Source organism: Schistocerca cancellata, chromosome 8 (assembly GCF_023864275.1).
Source record: "Schistocerca cancellata isolate TAMUIC-IGC-003103 chromosome 8, iqSchCanc2.1, whole genome shotgun sequence".
Taxonomy (NCBI): Eukaryota; Metazoa; Arthropoda; class Insecta; order Orthoptera; family Acrididae; genus Schistocerca; species Schistocerca cancellata.
In genome coordinates, this window is record NC_064633.1 from 416,439,458 (window position 1) to 416,460,727 (window position 21,270).

Genomic DNA, 21,270 nt, shown 5'->3' on the forward strand with positions numbered 1-21,270 from the left:
ACCCAACCTGGGTGGACAGCCTGCTGTTATGAAAAACAAGGCAGGTCTTGCTGTCGACGAGCACACCTATGTGGCCTGCCAAACGTCAAAGTGTTTTGAAATGCCAATTACTGCACAAGCAATGGATGGAGCTGCTGGCATGGTGTAAATGCTGACTTTGTGGATGATAGTAAGGATTTGAATTTTGGCATCAGGCCCCAGCTTGTCCCCTTGCAGTTACACAGAATGTTTATTAAAAATGTTATGCTATTTCAAGAACTTTCTAGAACTGATAAATACTAAGTAACACATAATAACTGGTAGCTGGGTTTGAACTGGTGACCCTTAGCACTCCAGCCAGTGAAGCTAACCACTTCACAATACCGCATGCAATGCAGCTCACTGCATTCCTGCCCCTCTTGGAGAAACAGAAGTTTTCACTGGAGACAACAACAGCACACTGGACATAGATCTTGTCAATGGTCCGTCTTCAGTTTCCATCATCAATCTGTGCCTCTGTAGTAGAGCTTTATACCAAGGATGTGGATGACATCTCTTTGATTTTTTTCTTTTTTTCTTTTTGACAAAGAATCGTAATCCTTGACTTCATAAGTGACATCTGACAAGCAACAATGGATACAATATGGCCCAGAGATGCTCTCTGGTAACTTTTCCAATAGTCCCAATTTCCGCACAAAGGAAAATGTCCATACCAAGTCTCCCACGCTGTATCTTACTGGTGGCTGCTTGGCTTTATAATGCTCTTGATCTTCCTTCTGAGCATCCAGGGTCCACATGTGAGCCATGTAAACTTTCGGTCCTGCTGATAAGGAGTTTCATGTAGTAACCTGAGCATCATCCAGTTGATATGAAAAATGTGCATCCACTATTATTTAAGCCTCATGACCATGGAGCAGAAAGAACAATGTGAAGCCTGTAGTATCTTGCTTCACTGCAAATGACATGACAGGCAGTACTGTATCCCAATCTCGCTGTTTGAAATCAAAATACACTGAGAGCATATTTGACAACATCTTATTGAAGTGTTCTTGGAGACCAGTCACCTGTGGATGGTAAGCAGTCATCATCCTGAGGATGATGCATCATGAAATTATCTTTGGTGCTTGTCTCTAATGGAAAACTTTTCCTTGATCTAGATCATCACAGGGGATGTTCCATGCTTCAAAATGATGTCTTTCATAAAGAACTTTGCAATTTCTGGAGCTTAGGCAGTTACTACAGCTTTAGTGACAGCATAGCAGTTGAGGTGTTGAGTGGAGATTGTTATCCATTTATTCCCATCCAACAATAATATTATGACTACATTCTCTTGAAACAACAAACTCTAAAGCCTGTGTTCTGTCACTGATAGTAATTCTTGCAATACATGCTTCTGTTGCCTGGATATATTTCCCATCTGTGACTTTGAGCACAACTGCCTTCATATCCCTGAACATACTGTTCTTTAGATGATAACAATAAGCGTCCGACATTACAGAAAATGAAGTCCCTGAGTCAACTAGCACATTGACAAGTTGACTGTCGATGATGACATCAATGAGATTTCCAAGAATCTCAGTGACTATTGTTCATGGAGGGTCTGTGATGACCTCATCTCCAAAGGTGCTAACCTCTGTATGGCAACAGGGAATGGCTACAGCATGTTTGGAAATCACCTCATCCAGGATACATTGACTGGCATGAATAGAACTATTGTGATGGTTTATGTCTGGTGGTGTAGTAATCATCAAACATTTATCCTTCTTTCTCTGCTGTAGTGTACAGGCACCCAGGGTGACAAATGGAAACATACAGTTGTGTTGTCCTCTATCTTCCAAATGTCTGTTCTTCTATGGGCATCATGCTTGGCATAGGTGTTGGTTGTATCTGTGGCGTCAGGTGCTGGGTTGTCACTTGATGGCAGAGGAAGAAGTCAAAGTTAGCTGATTTCATTCTTCCTGGCATGTTTGGCTGGTGGCAAACATTCTCTTCAAATTTGTCATTATTTCCTTATTCAACAGGTAATTCATGGCTGCTGTCTCTTGCTTACTGAGTCCAACTGTTCTGGTTGCTATAAAATGCTCATATCTGTTCTTTCACTACCTGGTGGTCTTCCACAACCGCCATTGGGACCACATTCAAGAGTCAGTTATATTTCTTTTGCAAATTATTTGCTGTTGCATTTCCTTGATACACTGGCACCACTTGGTAAATTCCTTGGTTGTTCTGACATCCTTTAGCGGAAGAGCTTGGTACATGTCTTTTATAGCTCCTTTCATCAACTGTGGGATTCTGTCCACTTCTATCACTTTTGTATTCATAATGTGGCATAATGCCAAAGCATTCTGTGCATAGGACTGTATCATTTCTCTATGATATTGAGTCCAATCCTTCAATTGTTCTTTAACTAAGCTGACTTGTTGCTGAATGACACCAAATGCTTTCTCAGACCAGACTGAAATTGGTCCCAGCATTTCTCCGTTGTTCTCTAACCACTGCTGCATTTGTCCTCCACGTAAAAGGACTTATTTGTCAAACATGTCATGTTATCCCACTTACTGAATTTTGTGACACTATCAAATCATTTCATTTCAGCCATTTTGCTGTGTCGTGACCAGCATCTCTGAAGAACACTGACATATGCCTGTTGTGCAGTTGACTTACTGCTGGTTTGGAACTCATTAGTCTCCTAAAAATACAGACCATGAGAATGATGTACATCTTGTATTCTGGTTCCTGTCCTTGTAAGTGACAGTTGTTACATTGCCTACCATATTTACTCAAATCTAAGCCGCACTTTTTTTCCGGTTTTTTTGTAATCCAAAAACCGCCTGCGGCTTAGAATCGAGTGCAAAGCAAGCGGAAGTTCTGAAAAATGTTGGTAGGTGCCGCCACAACTAACTTTTGCCGACAAATATATGTAGCACTACACAGGCATGCTTTGCAGGCACAAAGATAAATACTGGCGCCAAAACCTCTGCGTCAGTAAATAAATTTAAAAAAAGGTGGAAGACGAGCTTTTTTTCTCCGCCCCAAGTTTCGACAACTGCATTTTCATACATTATCCAACGAAGTAAATACAAATTCCGTATTGTTCATCTTCGAATGTAGCACCATTTCAATGTACTACGAAAATCCGACTGGCAAGACTGTTTGGGATATTTGACAATATGGCCAACTCTACGTTCTGAATTTTTTCCTACCTGTGAGAAGAGATGGTTGCTAATAGGGACTTTTATGAACTGTGAATCACATGCAGTCATGCATTCACCATAAGAATAATATGGATATAAACATTTTGCCATGTATTGTTTTGTGTTTGCTGCTGTCTCATTTAAATTGTGTCTGCCTAATAAAGTACAAAACTAGAGTGAGACAACAGCAAGCGCGGAAGAATATACATATCGTGTCATGTTTATATTCGTATTATTCTTATGCCTAATAGTGATACAGTCAGAAATGAAGCACGGAAATTGACTAGATTTTTAAATCTAAGATGGCTCTAATTTCCGTGCAAAATGCTATGTACTAAAGAGGTGTCTGCAACGATTTTCAAACGGAGAAAAATTTTCGCTAAACTCTCGTTCAGAATTCTATCATACGCAGTATATTATTTGGTTCTTGTTGATCATTATCAAAGAAAGCAGCAATGTAAGTAACAACAAATAGCAGTTTCTTGCCATTGTTTCGCTAATGACACGATTCCTACTTTTTTTTTTTAAGCAGCGGTAGCGCGCACAAAAGCAAGCCATGCCGCGAGCGGCGACAGGCTGTAAACACTCATTATCAGAGTGCGACAAACAGTGCATGACACAGTACAGTAATGCATTTTCAGCTTAGAGTGACGTAAACACCTATAACAAAGAGAACGGCGCTTATCAGATCAAAGAAAAATAAGCAATCAATTCAAACCAGACGAAGCACATGAAAAAGGAAGGGTACCCGTATAAATACGGATGAAGCGCCTGACGCATAGCAATGGCTACCTGGTAAAGCTTAACTGCTAAGCTTACGACTCGAACCTAACTACTGTAGCTGTATCGTCATTCATTCAACCCAAATTTTGACTCATATTACAATGGAGCAACTTTGTTTCGATGTGGAGGTGTGGTCTAAAACTTTTCTCTCCCCTTGAATTTCGAGTGTCAAATTTTAGGTGCGGCTTAGATTTGGGAAATTTTTTTTCCTTGATTTCGAGTCTCATTTTTCAGGTGCGGCTTGGATTCGAGTGCGGCTTAGATTCGAGTAAATACGGTATTTGGAGCTCAGTGATACAGATATTTTGAAATGACTAGTGTTGCCATCAAACAATGTTATAAACAATATTATAATGCCTGTGTTATTCAGAAGTATGATGCAATGTTCCTTCGGACATGCAGGATAAGGTAACCACTTGCAATAAGCAGAAGATCCAGGTTTAAGTCCTAGCCTGGCACATTCCATTATACAACTGAGGGTATACATATTTACAACAGTGTATACATTTCATGTAAACAATATTATGTCTAACCACATTCAAGTCCAAATCTGAATCCAGGGTCAACAGTTAAATACAACACTTAGCATCATAAGCACATTTATAGCAAACACCAATGTACTACAGTCAGAACAGAACTGACTTCCTGGATGGAGAGTTGCAGCTATGTATAGGAACATCAAATATTCCAGAATGCTGGTACTTCCACAATCATTGAATGTTCAAGAATATACAAACATTAGAAACATATGATATTTCAAGAACCTTCTAGAAATGATAAATACCCAAATATCTGCTGGTGGCTGTGTGTGGACTGGTGAAATGCAGTACACCAGCCAGTGGTGCTAACCACTATGCCACAGGGCACGCACAACAGCTCAATAAAGAATTTTTTATTTGCTACATTTAGCTACACCTTCCAGCTACCTCTCTACATAGCTGCCACTATGACTCTGAGATTTGTTATAGTGTGGTACCAACTTTCTAATACTCTCATCATAGAAGGCAGTTGCCTGTGCTTTCAGCTCATTCTCTATGCTGGTCTACAGCTCACTGTATGTACCAATGTGCTGTCCTCCTAGCCAGTGTTTTATGTGCGTAAAGAGATGAGAATCTAAGGAATCCAAGCCTACGCTCTAATAACATTGAAAACACTGCAGGAGCATCTCTGTTGCAGCTGCAATGTGTAGGTAAACATTGTCATGAAGAAGTACAATGCCTGATGACAACATTCCTCTTGGCCTGTTCTGAACTGCCTTTTGTACATGGTGAAGAGTCACGCTTTTTGAGGCTGCAGTGATGATTGCATTACATTCCATCAATTCCATCAGCAAAACTTCTTTTCAGTCACAGAACACAGCAGTCATGAACTTTCTGATGGAGAACATTTGCTTGCACTTCTTACTCAGAGAATGAGAATGGATCCACTGTTTGGATTGCTCTTTTGTTTCTTCATTTTTGAAAAGGACCCATGGATTTTCTCCTATGACAATTTTGTTGAGAAATCTTCTTCTTCAATGTAATGCTGGAAAAACATTAAGACAGTGACAATTTGCTGCGTTTTGTAATGTTCAGCCACGATCTTGGGAAACCGTCTCACACAGAATTTGCAATACTGAAGTCTCTCACTGACGATGGTATAGAGAGCTACACTTGAAATTTTTGGGAAACGAATCACTCAACACAGAAACTGTGAATCTGCAATTTTCTGGAATCACCTGATCCACTTGCTGAACAAGCTCACTGATTGACAATAGTTTCCTTCCCTGACTGCCTGCAACATGAACACCTGTATGTCATGCTTCAAAGTTACCGCATCATTTGCTGCCACTCATGAAAGTTTCACCTTATACATTATTTATCTGTCAATGAATTTTGGCTGTATTGCACCCCTCAACTGGAAGAAATTGAATGACAGTGTGCACTTCACACTTCACACTTGCAGCGGGGAGGGGGAGAGGGACTCTATTGTTCTAAGCACATTCACATGCTTTATTTTTAAGAAATAAAAATGTTCTCACAGTGCTATAATGGTGCAGAAGGGGACATGAATAGTTGTATAACTCTTGCCTGCCAGGGCGTGACTGAGTCTTCTGTGGGTGATGTCTGGTATCATAAATGGTTTCGAGAGAGGTATGATATGTGGGTACGATATATGGGAAAGCTGCAGATAAACCAGCGGTGACCATAAAACAGTTCTTTATTAATTTATTCAGCTCAAACAGCCTTCTGAGTGACTTCTATTTTCTGGTGTGGTCCAGTATTCCCTTGTAATATTCAGCACTGTAATTGCAGGCAATGATTCACGGCAAGCAGAGTGCACACACAGACCAAGAGGCAGAGCACTGAGCTGGCATTTCTGGTATGCTGGCTGAGGCAGCAGGGCATGGCCACAATTTGGTCACACATGGCCACCAACATCTTCTCTATTGTGAAAGGTCACAGAGTCTCAGCAGCACAACAATGGTGTTGTCCAGAGTCGAAGTCTGGACCAATGCTGAAGAGCAGGAGTGGGCGGCTGGTGCATTGTTGACTGCCTGAGCTAAGCAGACAGGCAGTGGTCTGCCGTTCATGACCTAGTGGCTGCAGAGTTAAAGTGATGGCTCCAACTCAAACAGACTGGGAGTTACATACTGCCCATCTGGCCAAATGATGACAAGCTGGGTTGTATGTCGTCAAGTACTACTGTTGGCAGCCGATTTTGTGGTAACAGAGGTATTTCTGGGTTGCATCAACGCCACTGTCACAATTGGCTGCAATACCTCCTGCAGGCTGACCCAGTGAAGCTGATGAACATGCAATCCACAGGTCAGCATCTGACTCTGGCATGGCCCAATTCTGCTCTGGCACTGCACTGCTAGTTCTATGTCTCATTTATAAGTTTCACCCTTCAAAATTTTCTCCCTTTCATGAAGAAAATTCACCCTTAAATTCTGCTGGAACAGAAACACTAGTTTATTTACAATTTTTTTACATTTCACATGTCCACCTCCTCTCATGATTTCACATTGTCCTCTGCAATGTTTACATTTTATCTCAACTATTGAGTCCAAATGTCCTGATTAAAGTCCTGTTAAAAATTGTGTCTTACCTTGTGAGAGGGCAAAGTGAATCAGGAAGGCAATCTTTGCTACTAACTTGTGAGAGGGCAAAGTGAATCAGGAAGGCAATCTTTGCTACTAACTTTCTGCATGCTAAATGCCATCTCCCACATTTGCCTTTACTTATATCACATCCTTCTAACAACTTGAACAGTAGTCCCAAATATAAAAAGCCATACCCCAGATGTATACAAACAATACCACATGCTATCCAGAGTTAACATAAAAATAGGCACTCCTTGACCTGTACAATTCTCTTTTCTTTAATCAATACACGTACTATCCTGTTTCTTTAGCACTAAGAAATAGCAAATAGTGAAACTATCTACAAGTTTATGCTAATATCTTATTGCTTATCATTATCAGCTAACTTGGGGAAGCCAAATACTGTGGGCTACATTCTACCTTAACCTATAGGAGGAACAGATCTGTCCTACACAAACAGAATGGTTTGTGCGCTGACCTATTGCTTAGGAATACTGGCTTACGTGAGCTCTGCAGTTTGTACACATTTCTCTTTGTCCATATTATTATATCTTAGCAGCTCAGAAAAGTTCATTTAGAACAGCAGGAGAGCCATTATAGCCTTGCTTTAGTGATGGTTTCAAGACGTTGTGGCTTGAGAATCTATCCGGACTTTCTTCACCTTCTCACACTTGTGACCTGGCTACAAGTGCTACACCAGTTCCACCTGTACTGTACAATAATCCTGTAATTCTCCAAGCTACAGGTGCTATACCAGCCCCACCTGTGTTGTATAATAATCTTATAATTTTCCAGCTACTGGTGCTATAGCAGCCTTACCTGTGCTGCACATTAATCCTATAACTTCCTGACTAAAGGTACTGATGTCCCACCTATGTTGTACAATGCAAAATCACTTTAATTCCTGTGCTTTCACATCTCTTCCAAGATCTGAGATATTTTCCCACTATGTCACCTCTTTCTTTTAGTTGGCTAATGCTGGTGGATCTACCGCTGCCAGGAGCATTGATTCTCAAGAGATCTGGAGCAGTTTAACTGATGATGTTACATCTAATTTCCACCTCACATTCATGTGAAATACAAGCACTTTGGCTGTTTTGAGAAGACAGCAGAACTTAACAAAATAATACCATTGTGACTATTATTGATTTTGAGGTACAAAATTTATAAGTTCAGCAAACACATGTAATTCACTTTAAATCATATGAACCAATGCAGAAACCTAATCTAAACAAAAATACCTCTGTAATATCTTCTTTAACATGTGCATTTTTGAATGTATGCTTAGACAAACAGCTTTAAAAGGTGAAACTACCAAGAATAGTGGGGGGAGGGGGGAGCCTACATTACATGTTAATGAAAACTTAGGGACCCCTCTGGGATAGATCCTAATATTCAATCTAGATGTTTTTGCTATACAGCAATCTAGCTGAATCACTTTATGCTCACCAATCTCATCTACAGACAGTGTGATATCCACTTATCAAATTACTACAAGTGATACAAAAACTGACTGTTACTAATGATAATAGAATGGAGACTGGAAGCTTCCATGGAATATGATCAGCATATACACTATGTGAACAAAAGTATCCAGGCACCCCCAAAAACATATGTTTTTGCTTTCTGTTCATTAAGTATGATTCAAACCAGCTGTGTGTATAGCCTTCAATTCCATAAAACCTGAGTTTTTCTAAGAGTGTGACATGATCCACACAGTCAAATGCCTTGGAGAGATCACAAAAAATACCAACTGGTGATAATTTTTTATTTAGGTCTTGTACTATTTGATGGGTAAATGCGTAGATAGCATTCTCAGTCGAGTAACCCTTCCAGAATCCGAACCGTGACTTGCTGAATAAATTATTTACACTTAAATGTGAGACTACTCTTGAATACATAACTCTTTCGAATATTTTAGAGAATGAAGTCAGCAATGAGATTGGTCTACAATTATTTAAGTCACTCTTGTCCCCTCTTCAGGCCCTGGCAGGATAGTGCGCCCTTTATGTATAATCGACAGGGTTCCTGGGATGTCTGCGCTGCAGCTACAATGAAAGAATATTACGAGCAGTGGCCTGAGGGAACTCTTACAGTGTCATGAGGATGCCCTGCTAATTCACTACACAAACATCGCTGAATAGATGAAACATGGACCTTAGAAACCCAACTGCTTCTACTACTTTTTACATAAGGACAATAATTTCAGAAGTCCACAGATACATTAGTAGAATTGAAAACATACTTTAAAAACCAAGCTCGAAAGAGCTGAGAGAATGTGTTTTTCATGGAATAATGGTGCAAGCTCTGAAAAATACATGAGAATCAAAAGGAAGGGCAGGTGCTCTGCTATAAATAGTGGCACGACAACAACAAAGTTCACCATCTGGTTGGAGTCCCAGAAACAAGTATGTACAACAACACTGCTTGAACAACCTGAAGATGATGACCCCAGCGATCATCAAAGTACTGTACATAAAACAGAATCAAAACTCAGTTGTATATCATAAAGAACACAATTAATCAATCATGGCAAGAAAACCTGAGAGATAGTATCAATAAATTTCCATAGCTGTCAAAATAACATACCGCATTACTATGATGTCACCATCAACAATCAACCCATCATAAAAAAAGGTAACAAAATTATTGGTGTCGGCATCCAAAGTGACCTAAAATGGGATATATGTACTGAATATGCCAATTCTACATAAACACAATAAAAAATTAACAGGAAACTTACATGTAATCCCAGTCACTATAGTATACGCCTGAAAGGTACATGCTCTATGGAAATAAAATTGTTCAAGCTGCCAGATAATCTAAAAGATATATAAAATATAAACGCATTTGCAAGCTCTATTAGAAAATATATACATCACCACTGCTTCTATCTAGTAAGTCAATACAGAAATTCAAGTTATGTAATTGGTAATTTTTAACATACATATATGTAAACATGAGAAAGAAAGTTGCTACTCACCATATAACGGAGATGCTGAGTTGCAGATAGGCCTTTGTCAACAGCAGACACACACACACACACACACACACACACACACACACACACACACAGGCGCGCACATGCAACTCAAAAAGCCACAAGCTTTATTGTGAGAGTCTTTTTGTTGTGCCTATCTGCAATTCAGCATTTCCACTATAATTTTCCTTTTAATGATATTGATAAATTCCATCCTGGATATTCCACTGTTTGATATATGTAAACATGATTACTTTGCTTTACAAACACATGATTTAAGTCTAATACCTAGCACACTACTGCACATGATCAAATGGGCTGCATAAATAAATTTAGCATCTTCAAAAGAGAAGATTACACACTACTAAATGAAAGGGAAAATCATATAATAAAGACACTTATGCAAACAGGAGGAGAGAAAAAGAAATTAAAATATTTAAGGGAATAAAGCAGCTACTATGAGAAGGGAAGAGTTTCAAGCAAAGACTAATGGGAACATGGCAGAATTTGCTGAATTAAACAAAATTATCTATTAAATGTTTTTGAAAGAGTGTGAAGAAGTACTATGAAAATAAGATCAAGATGAACAATTAAAAACAATAAAAGTATACACAAGACAAAACAGAAACTTATGATATGTTAGACTGAGAACTTTTTGGTACGTAGTACACAACAAGTTATCTTGGATGGAGGGTCATGTTCAGATGTAGAAATAACTTCCAGTGTGCCCCAGAAAATTGTGTTGGGACACTTGTTGTTCATGTTGTATGCTGATGACCTTGCAGACAACATTAATAGTAATCTCATACTTTTTGCAAACAATACAGTTATCTGTAATGAAATACTGTCCGAAAGAAGCTGCATAAATATTCAGTAATTAGATAGATAAAAAATCCACTCATCAAGCAGTGGCAGGACAACACACATATAAAGAAAGGATTTACGTATACAAGCTTTCAGAGTCAGTGGCTTCTTCTTCTGGCAGAAGGTGTGAAGGGGAAGGAAGAGGGGTGAAGGAAAAGGACTGGAGAGGTTTAGGAAAATGGTTAGAGTTCAGAAAAGTCACCCAGAACCCCAAATCAAGGGAGACCTACCGGATGGGATGAGAAGGAAAGTATAATTGATGGGGGCTGTATCAGATGAGATTTCAAAACCTTAGGGTTTAAACATGGAAGATTGGATAATATGCAAGACAGAGATTCTTGCTAAAAGACTTTGCACAAGTTAATAAGAGTGAAAAGTTAAGTGTATCGTGTGTAACAGAGGTGGGAGGGGGGTAGCAAAAAATAGACAGATCAGAAAATTAAAGATGCAGAAAACTAAAACAGAGTGAAGAAAGGAGTACTTACTGTGAAGAAATGTTGAGACAAAAGAAATTAGCATAAATTAAAGCAAGGTGGGTGGCAAGAAACAAGGATATGCTGTAACGTTAGTTGCCACCTGCGGAGTTCTGAGAAACTGGTGTCTCAGGGAAGAATCCAGATGGCACTAATGGTGAAACAGCCATCGAGGTCATGACTGTCATGCTGTAGAGCATGCTCTGCAAGAGGATATTGTGTGTTGCTGGTATATACCCTCTGCCTATGCCTATTCACCCTAACTGATACACTATGTGATCAAAAGTATCTGGACACCCCTGAAAACATAAGTTTTTCATATTAGATGCATTGTGCTGCCACCTACTGCCAGATACTCCATATCAGCGACCTCAGTAGTCACTGGACATTGTGAGAGAGCAGAATGGGGTGTTCCGTGGAACTCATGGACTTCGAACGTGGTCAGGTGATTGGGTATCACTTGTTTCATACATCTGTAAGCGAGATTTTCACACTCCTAAACATCTCTAGGTTCACTATTTTCAACGTGACAGTGAAGTGGAAACGTGAAGAGACACTTACAGCACAAAAGTGTACAGGCTGACCTCGTCTGTTGACTGACAGAGATTGCCAACAGTTAAAGAGGGTTGTAATGTGTAACAGGCAGACATCTATCCAGACCATCACACAGGAATTCCAAACTGCATCAGCATCCACTGCAAATACTATGACAGTCTGGTGGGAGGTGAGAAAACATGGATTTCAAGGTTGAGCAGCTGCTCATAAGTCAAATGGTAAATACCAAATGACGCCTCGCTTGGTGTAAGGAGTGTAAACACGGGATGATTGAACAGTGGAAAAACGTTGTCTGGAGTGACAAATCACAGTGCACAATGTGGTGATCAAATGGCACAGGTGACTGCCTGGTGAAAGTCATCTGCCAACAGTAAAATTTGGGTGCAGTGGTGTTATGGTGTGGTCGTGTTTTTCATGGAGGGGGCTTGCACCCCTTGTTGCTTTGCAGGGCACTGTCACAGCACAGGCTTACATTGATGCTTTAAGCACCTTCTTGCTTCCCACTGTTGAAGAGCAATTCAGGGACTGCGACTGCATCTTTCAACAGGACCGGGCACCTGTTTATAATGCACGGCCTGTGGTGGAGTGGTTACACAACAATAACATCCCTGTAATGGACTGGCCCGCACAGAGTCATGACCTGAATTCTATACAACACCTTTGGGATGTTTTGCAATGCCGACTTCATGCCAGGCCTCACCGACCGACATCGATACCTCTCCTCAGTGCAGCACTCTGTGAAGAATGGGCTGCCATTCCCCAAGAAACCTTCCAGCACCTGGTTGAACATATGCCTGCAAGAGTGGAAGCTGTCATTAGGACTAAGGGTGGACCAACACCATACTGAATTCCAGCATTACCAATGGATGGCACCACGAACTTGTACGTCATTTTCACCCAGGTGTCTGAATACTTTTGATAACATAGCGTAACTTGGTGGTAGTCTTGCAGATGCAAAATGTAGTGTAGCTGGCTTTTTGTGTGGACTGGATGAACACAAGGAAACTGGCATGAAATTCAGAGTGGGGCAACTTGAAATTTAATTGGGAGAAGTTATTTCGATATATCAGGAATTTTAACAGGTCAGCCTCATCATGAGTCCCTACAGCAAAGATGTCATCAATGTACCTAAACCAAACCTGGGACTGAAGGCTTATGGATCCCAGGAAACCCCACTCTAAATGATCCATGAAAAGGTTGGCACAGGAAGGAGCCATCCTGGTTCCCATGGCCATAACCCCGATCTGTTTGTGTGTCTGCCCCTCAAAGGTGAAGTATTGTGGTTCCCATGGCCATACCCCTGATCAGTTTGTATGTCTGCCCCTCAAAGGTGAAGTAGTGTTGGTAAGTATAAAGTTAATTAAGGTGAGCAGGGAGGACATACAAAAAGATCAGTGGTACAGTCATGGGAGCCAGGACGGCTCTTTCCTATCCCAATCTTTTTATGAGTCTTTTAGAGGGGGATTTCTTGGGATCCATAAGCCTTCAGTTCCACATATGGTTTAGATACAATGATGATATCTTTGCTGTATGGTGAGGCTGACCTGTTAAAAACTCCTGGAGTCTCTAAATACCTTCTCCCTATTAAATTTCACATGGTCCTATTCCAAATCCCATACCACTTTCCTTGATGATGTCATCAACACCAAAAGCCAGCTACACACTTCTGTCCATATTAAACCTACCAACAAACAACAGTATTAACATTTTGATCGTTTCCATGCTTTCCATGTCAAACATTTCCTCCCATACAGCCTTGGCATTCGAGGCAAACGTATTTGTTCGGATGCAGACTCTTTGCAGTAATATGCCATAATTCTCACTTCATCTGTCACTGGAAGTAATTACCTCACCAACCGACTTCAAAAGCATATTCCCCTGGCCATCACATCCAATCCAGATACTGCTGATCCCTCCAAAAAATAACTTCAGAGCACGCCACTTGTCACTCATCCTGGTCTCTGACAAGGCCATGACTTTCTAAAATCGTGCCCTGAAATGAGATCCATTTTGTCTGAGATTTTGCCCATCACACCTAGAATAGCTTTTTCTCATCCTGTCAATCACTGCAATATTCTTGTTAGATGCTATGCTCCTTCTGCACCCATCTCTCTACCCTATGGCTCCTATATCTGTGATCATCCCCATTGAAGGCTTGCCCTATGCACCCTCCTAAAAACCACGTATACCAGCCCTGTTAACTGGCAGAGCATGCTGTAAAACATGACACCTGTGACATTGGTGCCTGTTTCACCACACATGCCATTTGGATTCTTCCCCCAGACATCAGTTTCTCATAACTCCACGGGTGGGAACTAATGCTACAACATGCCTTGGTTCTCACCACCCACCCGGCCTTAATTTGCACTAATTTCTTCTGTCTCAACATTTCTTCACAGTAACTACTCCTTTCTTCACTCAGTTTTAGAGTTTTCTACATCTTTCATTTTCTGAAGTGCCTATTTTTTGCCAAACCCCTCCCAACTCTGTAACATACAAAGCACTTAGCTTTTCACTCTTATTAACTTGTGCACAATATTTTAGCAGTAACCTCTGTCTTGCATATGACCCTTTCTTCCATGTTTAAGCTCTAAAGTTTTCAAATCTCGTTCATTTCAGCCCCCAAAAATCAGCCTTTCCTTCTCATCCCATCCAGTGAGTCTCCCCTGACCCGGGGTTCTGGGTGACTTTTCACAACTCTAACCCTTCTCCTAAACCTCTCCAGACTTTTCCTTCGCCCCTCTTCCTTCCTCTTCCACCCTTGTACTGGAAGGAGCCACTGGCTCTGAAAGCTTGCATACATAAAACCTTTTTCTATATGCGTGTTCTCCTGCTGCCACTTGGTGAGCAGATTTTTTATCTATCGAATTACATTATATTGCATAAATATTCAGTCAGATCTTCATAAGATTTCAAAGTGGTGCAGATACTGTAGCTTGCTTTAAATGCTCAGAAATGCAAAATGGTGCACTTCACAAAATGAAAAAACTTAGTGTCCTATGAATAAAATATCAGTGAGTCACATTTGGAATTGGCCAACTCATACAAATACCTGGGAGTAACACTTTGTAGACACTCAGGCCTCAGTTTATTGGTGGAATACTGGGGACGTGCAACCAGTCTACAAAGGAGATTACTTACAAATCGCTCACGTGACCCATTCTAGAATATTGCTTAACTGTGTGGGACCCATACCAAATAGGACAACAGGGGGTGTTGAACATATAAAGAGAACGGCAGCATGAATGGTTACAGGTTTGTTTGACCTGTGGGAGAATGTTACAGTGATGTTGAGGAAACTGTACTGGCCGGCTCTTGAAGATAGACTTAAACTATTTCGAGAAAGTCTACTAACAAAGTTTCAAGAACTGGCTTCAAAAGATGACTCTAGGAATATACTACAACCCCCTACTTATCACCCACATACGTATCATGAAGACAAGATTAGGATTATTACAGCACATGCAGACATTCAAACAACCATTTCACTTGTGCTCCATATGTGAATGGAACAGGAAGAAACTCTAATAATTGGCACGATGGTATGCACCCTCTGCCACGCACTTCACCGTGGTTTTAGCGGATGGCTGTAGATGTAGACAGGAAGAAATCATATTTCTTGTTGCTGGAGATATTTTTGTGCCATTGGATATCTTTCTCTGTAACAGGAAAAATTTTTTGGGACATTTCTGCGCCACCCGCAAACTTTTTTGCGGCACGCGCGATCTTTTTTGCGGCAAGCGTGGTCTTTTTTACGGCATGCGCGATCTTTTTTTCGCAACTTGCTATCTCTGTTTATGAGCAACGTGTGTTCTTTTCCCCTGATCTGGACATACTTGCTTGGTCTGGTCAACTTTTTCCGTATTTTTCTTATTTAGTGGTCTTCCTTTGGTATTGAACATTACCAACACAATTTCTTTCTTTCTCGTCCTTCCCTCTGTGTTTTATTCCTTCTTATGATTACTATTTCAACTTTAGTTATTTAATTTCCCTACCCACCAGTTACCCACTATGTACCCTAATCCTATACCACATTATTTACATTCATTCCGAAAACATGCATTCACCGTAGCCAAACTGCAATCCCACATACTTTTCCTCCGGTCCTGCTTAACCTTTGGAATTACCCCTAAAGGACTTACCTTAAAAGTTCCCATCTCTGGGTGCAATTCCTCCTTCCACCAGTCTCTCCTGGACTTCCAGAACCTTCAATCCTTAGCCCTTACCCAACTTGTCCTGAATCTCTACACTACTTCATGTAACCACCACTCCCAACAGCTCCATCTCTCTTCAAAGTCCTCCACCTCTCAAACCCTTACTTGGAGAACACACTCAGGAACATAATCCTAGAAACCAGCTGCAAACTTGAGTTCCATGCCACACACCACCTGAAAAAACTATCCACAGTGCTAGTGCAACACCTAAGGAGTGGGGTCCCTCTCCCTATCCCTCGCAAACACCAACCACAACAGAACCTTCAACAAACCCCCCTCATAGCCAACAAACCTAGCCTAGTCACCCTACTCAATCTCCCCATCCCAGCACATACCCCACTCAGACCAAATCTCAACTATAACCACAGTCAAATGCCACATATCACCAGTCCTAAACCTCTAAACCTCTCATCCAGATCCCTCTCTCCTCCAGAGACATCTGTTCTATCAAAAGGCTTAACCTTTAGCCCCACGCCTAAATTCAACCACACTGCCCTGGCTAAAGATCTCCTCTCATTCACCCGGAACCTCAACTGGAAATATCATTTCACTACCCAAACACAGCCCCCAAATACCCAGTGTTGAACCCTGTCTAGAACAGTTCCAACCGCATTCTCAAAGGGATCCTCCTCCATCCCCCAAACCATCCCTTGCAGACATTTCAGGAATTCCTCACATCCAGTGTTGCCTCCCAGTCCTTCTTGAAGAACATCCCGACAACCCCCAAAATCACTCCAGCTGAATCCCGTGCCATTAAGGAGCTGAAAATAGACTGCTCTATTGTCATCCTCCCGGCGGATAAAAGCTCCACTACTGTCGTGCTTGACCGTGTGGAGTATGTGGCAGAAGGACTGCGTCAACTCTCTGCCACCTCAACCTACAAAGCTGTTACCCAGGATCCCATTCCCTCCATCCAGACTTAGCTGCAGAAAATCCTAAAAATCCGAGGTCCCTCACAAGGCCTCACAACGGCTTCCATAGACTTACTCACTCCACCTGAGCCACGTACCCCTACATTCTACCTATTACCCAAAATCCTCAAATAGAACCATCCCGACCGTCCCATTGTAGCAGGCTTCAAGGCCCCAACAGAACGTATCTCAGCTCTGCTGGACCAGCACCTCCAACCTATCACCCGCAGACTCCCATCCAACATCAAAGACACAAACCACTTCCTAGAACGCCTCAAATCCATTCCCACTCCTCTCCCACCTGAAACCTTTCTTGTCACCATAGATGCTACATCCCTTTACACAAACATCCCATATACCCATGGTCTCTCTGCCCTTGAGCACTACCTCTCCCAATGCCCACCCGAAGATCTTCCAAAAACCTCGTTCCTTATCACACTTACCAACTTCGTCCTCAACCATAATTACTTCACTTTTGAAGGCCAGCCCTACAAACAAATCAGGGGAACGGCCATGGGAACCAGGATGGCTCCGTCCTATGCCAACCTCTTCATGGGCCGCATGGAGGAGGCTTTCCTGAAGACCCAACAGCTGCTTCCCCTGATCTGGTATAGGTTTATAGATGACATCTTTGTGGTCTGGACTCATGGTGAAGAAACACTCCTTAATTTCCTCCATAATCTCAACTCCTTTTCGAATCTGAATTTCACCTGGTCCTTCTCCAAAACCCAAGCCACCTTCCTGGATGTTGACCTTCATCTTGTTGAAGCTCATATCCACACCTCTGTCTATATCAAACCCACAAACAAACAACAGTACCTTCACTTTGATAGCTGCCATCCATTCCACATCAAACGCTCCCTTCCCTACAGCCTAGGTATTTGTGGCAAATATATCTGCTCCAGTGATGAATCCCTCAACAATTACACCAATAACCTGACCAGTGCTTTCCTCTCCCGCAACTATCCTGTAGACCTTGTCCACAAACAGATCTCCCGAGCAATACATTCCTCCCCGTCCAACAACAATTTCCTACCCCCAGACCACACCCAATATTATCCTGGCCTCGAAAACATCAACAGATTACTCCGCCAGGGATATGCCTTTCTCAAGTCAACCCCTGAAATGAGATCATCCCTTGACAAAATTCTCCCCACACCACCCAGAGTTGCCTTTCGTCGCCCCCCCTAACCTCCGTAACATCCTCGTTAAACCCCACAATATTCCCAGACTACCTTCTCTACCCAGCAGTTCCTACCCCCGTAACCGACCCCACTGCAAAACCTGCCCCATGCATCCCCCCACAACCACCTACTCCAGCCCTGCTACTGGTAAAACATACACAATTCAAGGCAGGGCCACGTGTGAAACTACACATGTCATTTATCAACTGACATGCCTGCACTGCACAGCCTTTTACGTTGGTATGACAACAACTAAACTGGCTGAGCGCATGAATGGACACAGATGAACTGTCCACCTAGGAGATGCCCAATACCCAGTAGCGGAGCATGCCCTCCAGCATAATTCTAGGGACCTAGGAACCTGCTACACCATATGTGCCATTTGGCTTCTCCCACCCAACACCAGTCCCTCTGAACTGCGGAGATGGGAACTTGCACTCCAACACATCCTTTCATCCCACCATCCCCCTGGACTGAACCTATGTTAAACAACCTCACTCCCATTTACTCTTCAGTCTTCTCCTCTTTCCCTTTCCTCTTTAGCCATTCACTCATCTTTTCATCCTACACAGTTGTGTTTATCTTTATACTATATATCTCTTTACTTCTAGTATGCATCCTCTTTGGTTTGAAGCTGGCACAGTACTTACAGTAGAATATCTTTGGCTTCCCTCTGACAACCATGCCTCCATCCTTGCTACCCTCCCTGTTTTTGTTTCCCTGTTGCTTCATAACCTGGGTTGTGAGTAACTGAATCTACTTTCCCTTCTTCCCTTTCTTTCCCCTCTCTCCTCCCTGATGAAGGAACATTTGTTCTGAAAGCTAGGAACGTAAATTTTCGGTTCTGTTTTTTGTGTATCTATCGGCTGTACTGAGCTGAGGTAAGTACTGGCCAGCCCCTCTATCTGTTTGTTAGTATTTGTTTCACATCTTTATATGAGATTTCCATTAATCATTTAGAAATCATATTTCAACAGTTAAGATGGCAGATGACAGAGTCTGCATAGTTCAAGAGAGCAGCCATAAAAACAAGAGTGCTACTACTATACTCTGATTAAAACTGCTTGTTATTTGATGTTTGTCATGTGGCACTACAGCTTTACCTCACTGGATATCTGTTGCACCTCTGTTGAAGCTTGTGTAATGTGAATGGAACAAACTTTTCCATATTACGGCTGGCACTAGTTAAATGTGATGATGGCAGTGCCCAATAACAGATTACGCATGTAAATCAAATTACTCAAGCATTGGAAGTGAACTGATGCTTTGTTATGGCACACTGGCAACAGTAGACAGTTTTTGTGATGGTGACAGTTCTGAGTAGAGTACTAAGTTACAGGAGCTGAAGTGTCAACTATTAAGTAATTTTAATCGTACAGCAATGAAAGTATTGATATTCCAGAAATTAAAAAAAATAAAATAAAATGAGGTGTATAAAGGCATTTGAGATGTGATTGAAGGATAAGTATTTTGACATGACAGCATTTCAATGAGCAGTTGATGGAGAGTGTGGCTCAAATTTTGCCTGATTCTTTGGCTGAACACACCATTTTGGGGGGAGTGGAGGGGGGGGGGGGGCGGAGGGTTCTTGAAATTTTATTTCTCAGTTTAGGCACAATGGAAGATAGTTGAAGATAATGGGGGAAAATTTCAGTTATTAATATCAGTTCAGGATGGTATTTTTTTAATACATTTGGATCAACAAACCACATCATTATCTGTCAAACCAAGTTTTTTTTTCAACATAAAAAAATTACATACCTCTCTGAGTCAGAAAATTTGCTGCTCAAATTCATGTCTCTAATCCATCCATAATGTGCTGGGTAAAAATTATTTGCACTGTACCAGTTTTCATATAATGCTCGGTATAATGCAGCATTATTTTGTCTTAATCTGCAGTAATATTCATAGCAGAAGGCATCATATTTTTGCATTTCCTGATCATAGTCACCATATAGCATTTCTGCTTCAAGAAAGATAAAAATTATTAGTTACCTGAAAGTTGTAAGCATCCTTAATTCATAGGTGGAAAGATGGACCAGTAAATTATTGTTTTCATGACTGAAAGCTTTCAGAACAGCTCCAGAAACATACAAGTAGACAACAACACTCCTAACTATATGTTCCTTCTTCAGGGATGAAAGAGTATATAACTGGAGAATGATGGACTCGGAGATAACCTTTTCAGAACCTGAGCTAAGAAGAATAAATCACCTTATGAGTTCTGGCTGTCCTGTCACCAGTGCACCCTCCCCTAACAATTTCTTGTTTCTTCCTTTAAAAAGGAAACCATAGTTTCAAAAGCAAAGTGTATTGTTATCTACTTCCATGTCTTTCTGTCAGTTGTCCCGAAACTTGTCTCTACTGAACAATGTAATTTCGCAGGCCATCTTTCTCTTTGAGAAGTTGACAGTTATCAATATCTATAATTACTGATAAAATGCTATAAAATAGTACCTCTTTCAATTTATTTGGCAGATTTAGTTAAACAACAAAAGTAACAAATATATGGAGGATAACTCTGGCAGATGTGCACTGCAACTTGTAAGTAAACATAGTCAGAGGGCAAGAAAAGAAACAAATTAAAAAATATCACAATGGTCTTCAAAATATTTTAAAAATAAACACCCACCTGAAACCAAACATTATGTAAGAACGATATTCCACAAATGGCAACTATATGAAAATGCATCAGACTTTTTCTTATGTATCTAACTTTAGTTATGTTTTGTGTTTTGCAATTTATCATCCAACCCTGACATGTGATTCTACAAGATCTGCAAAATGTCCATCTACAGGTATAGCTGCCATAACTTCTATTTCCCATCCACAAAATTTCTTTAGATGTGGAAACAGATACAAGTATGACATATGGAATAGGTTCCCAGATATGTGGGTGGCTCAAAGACTTCATAAGTAATAGAACCTGGTATGTTGTCCTCAATGATGAATGGTCATCAGAGGCAAAGGTATCATCCTGAGTGCCCCAGGGAATTTTCTGTAAATGATTTGGCAGGCAGTAGGCGGTAATCAGTGATTGTTTTCTGA

The 21,270-nt window shown here is 41.1% G+C and overlaps 1 protein-coding gene across 1 annotated transcript in view; it reads right to left on the reverse strand.

Annotated features, from left to right (window-relative positions):
• The window catches only part of LOC126095603 (uncharacterized), a 167,277-nt gene that overhangs the window by 132,930 nt on the left and 13,077 nt on the right, over nucleotides 1-21,270 (reverse strand). Inside the window, exon 2 of the mRNA XM_049910373.1 lies at nucleotides 19,984-20,185. Within this exon, the coding sequence (XP_049766330.1) occupies nucleotides 19,984-20,183 (200 nt within the window). The 5' untranslated portion in view covers nucleotides 20,184-20,185. The remainder of the gene's footprint in view (nucleotides 1-19,983; nucleotides 20,186-21,270) is intronic.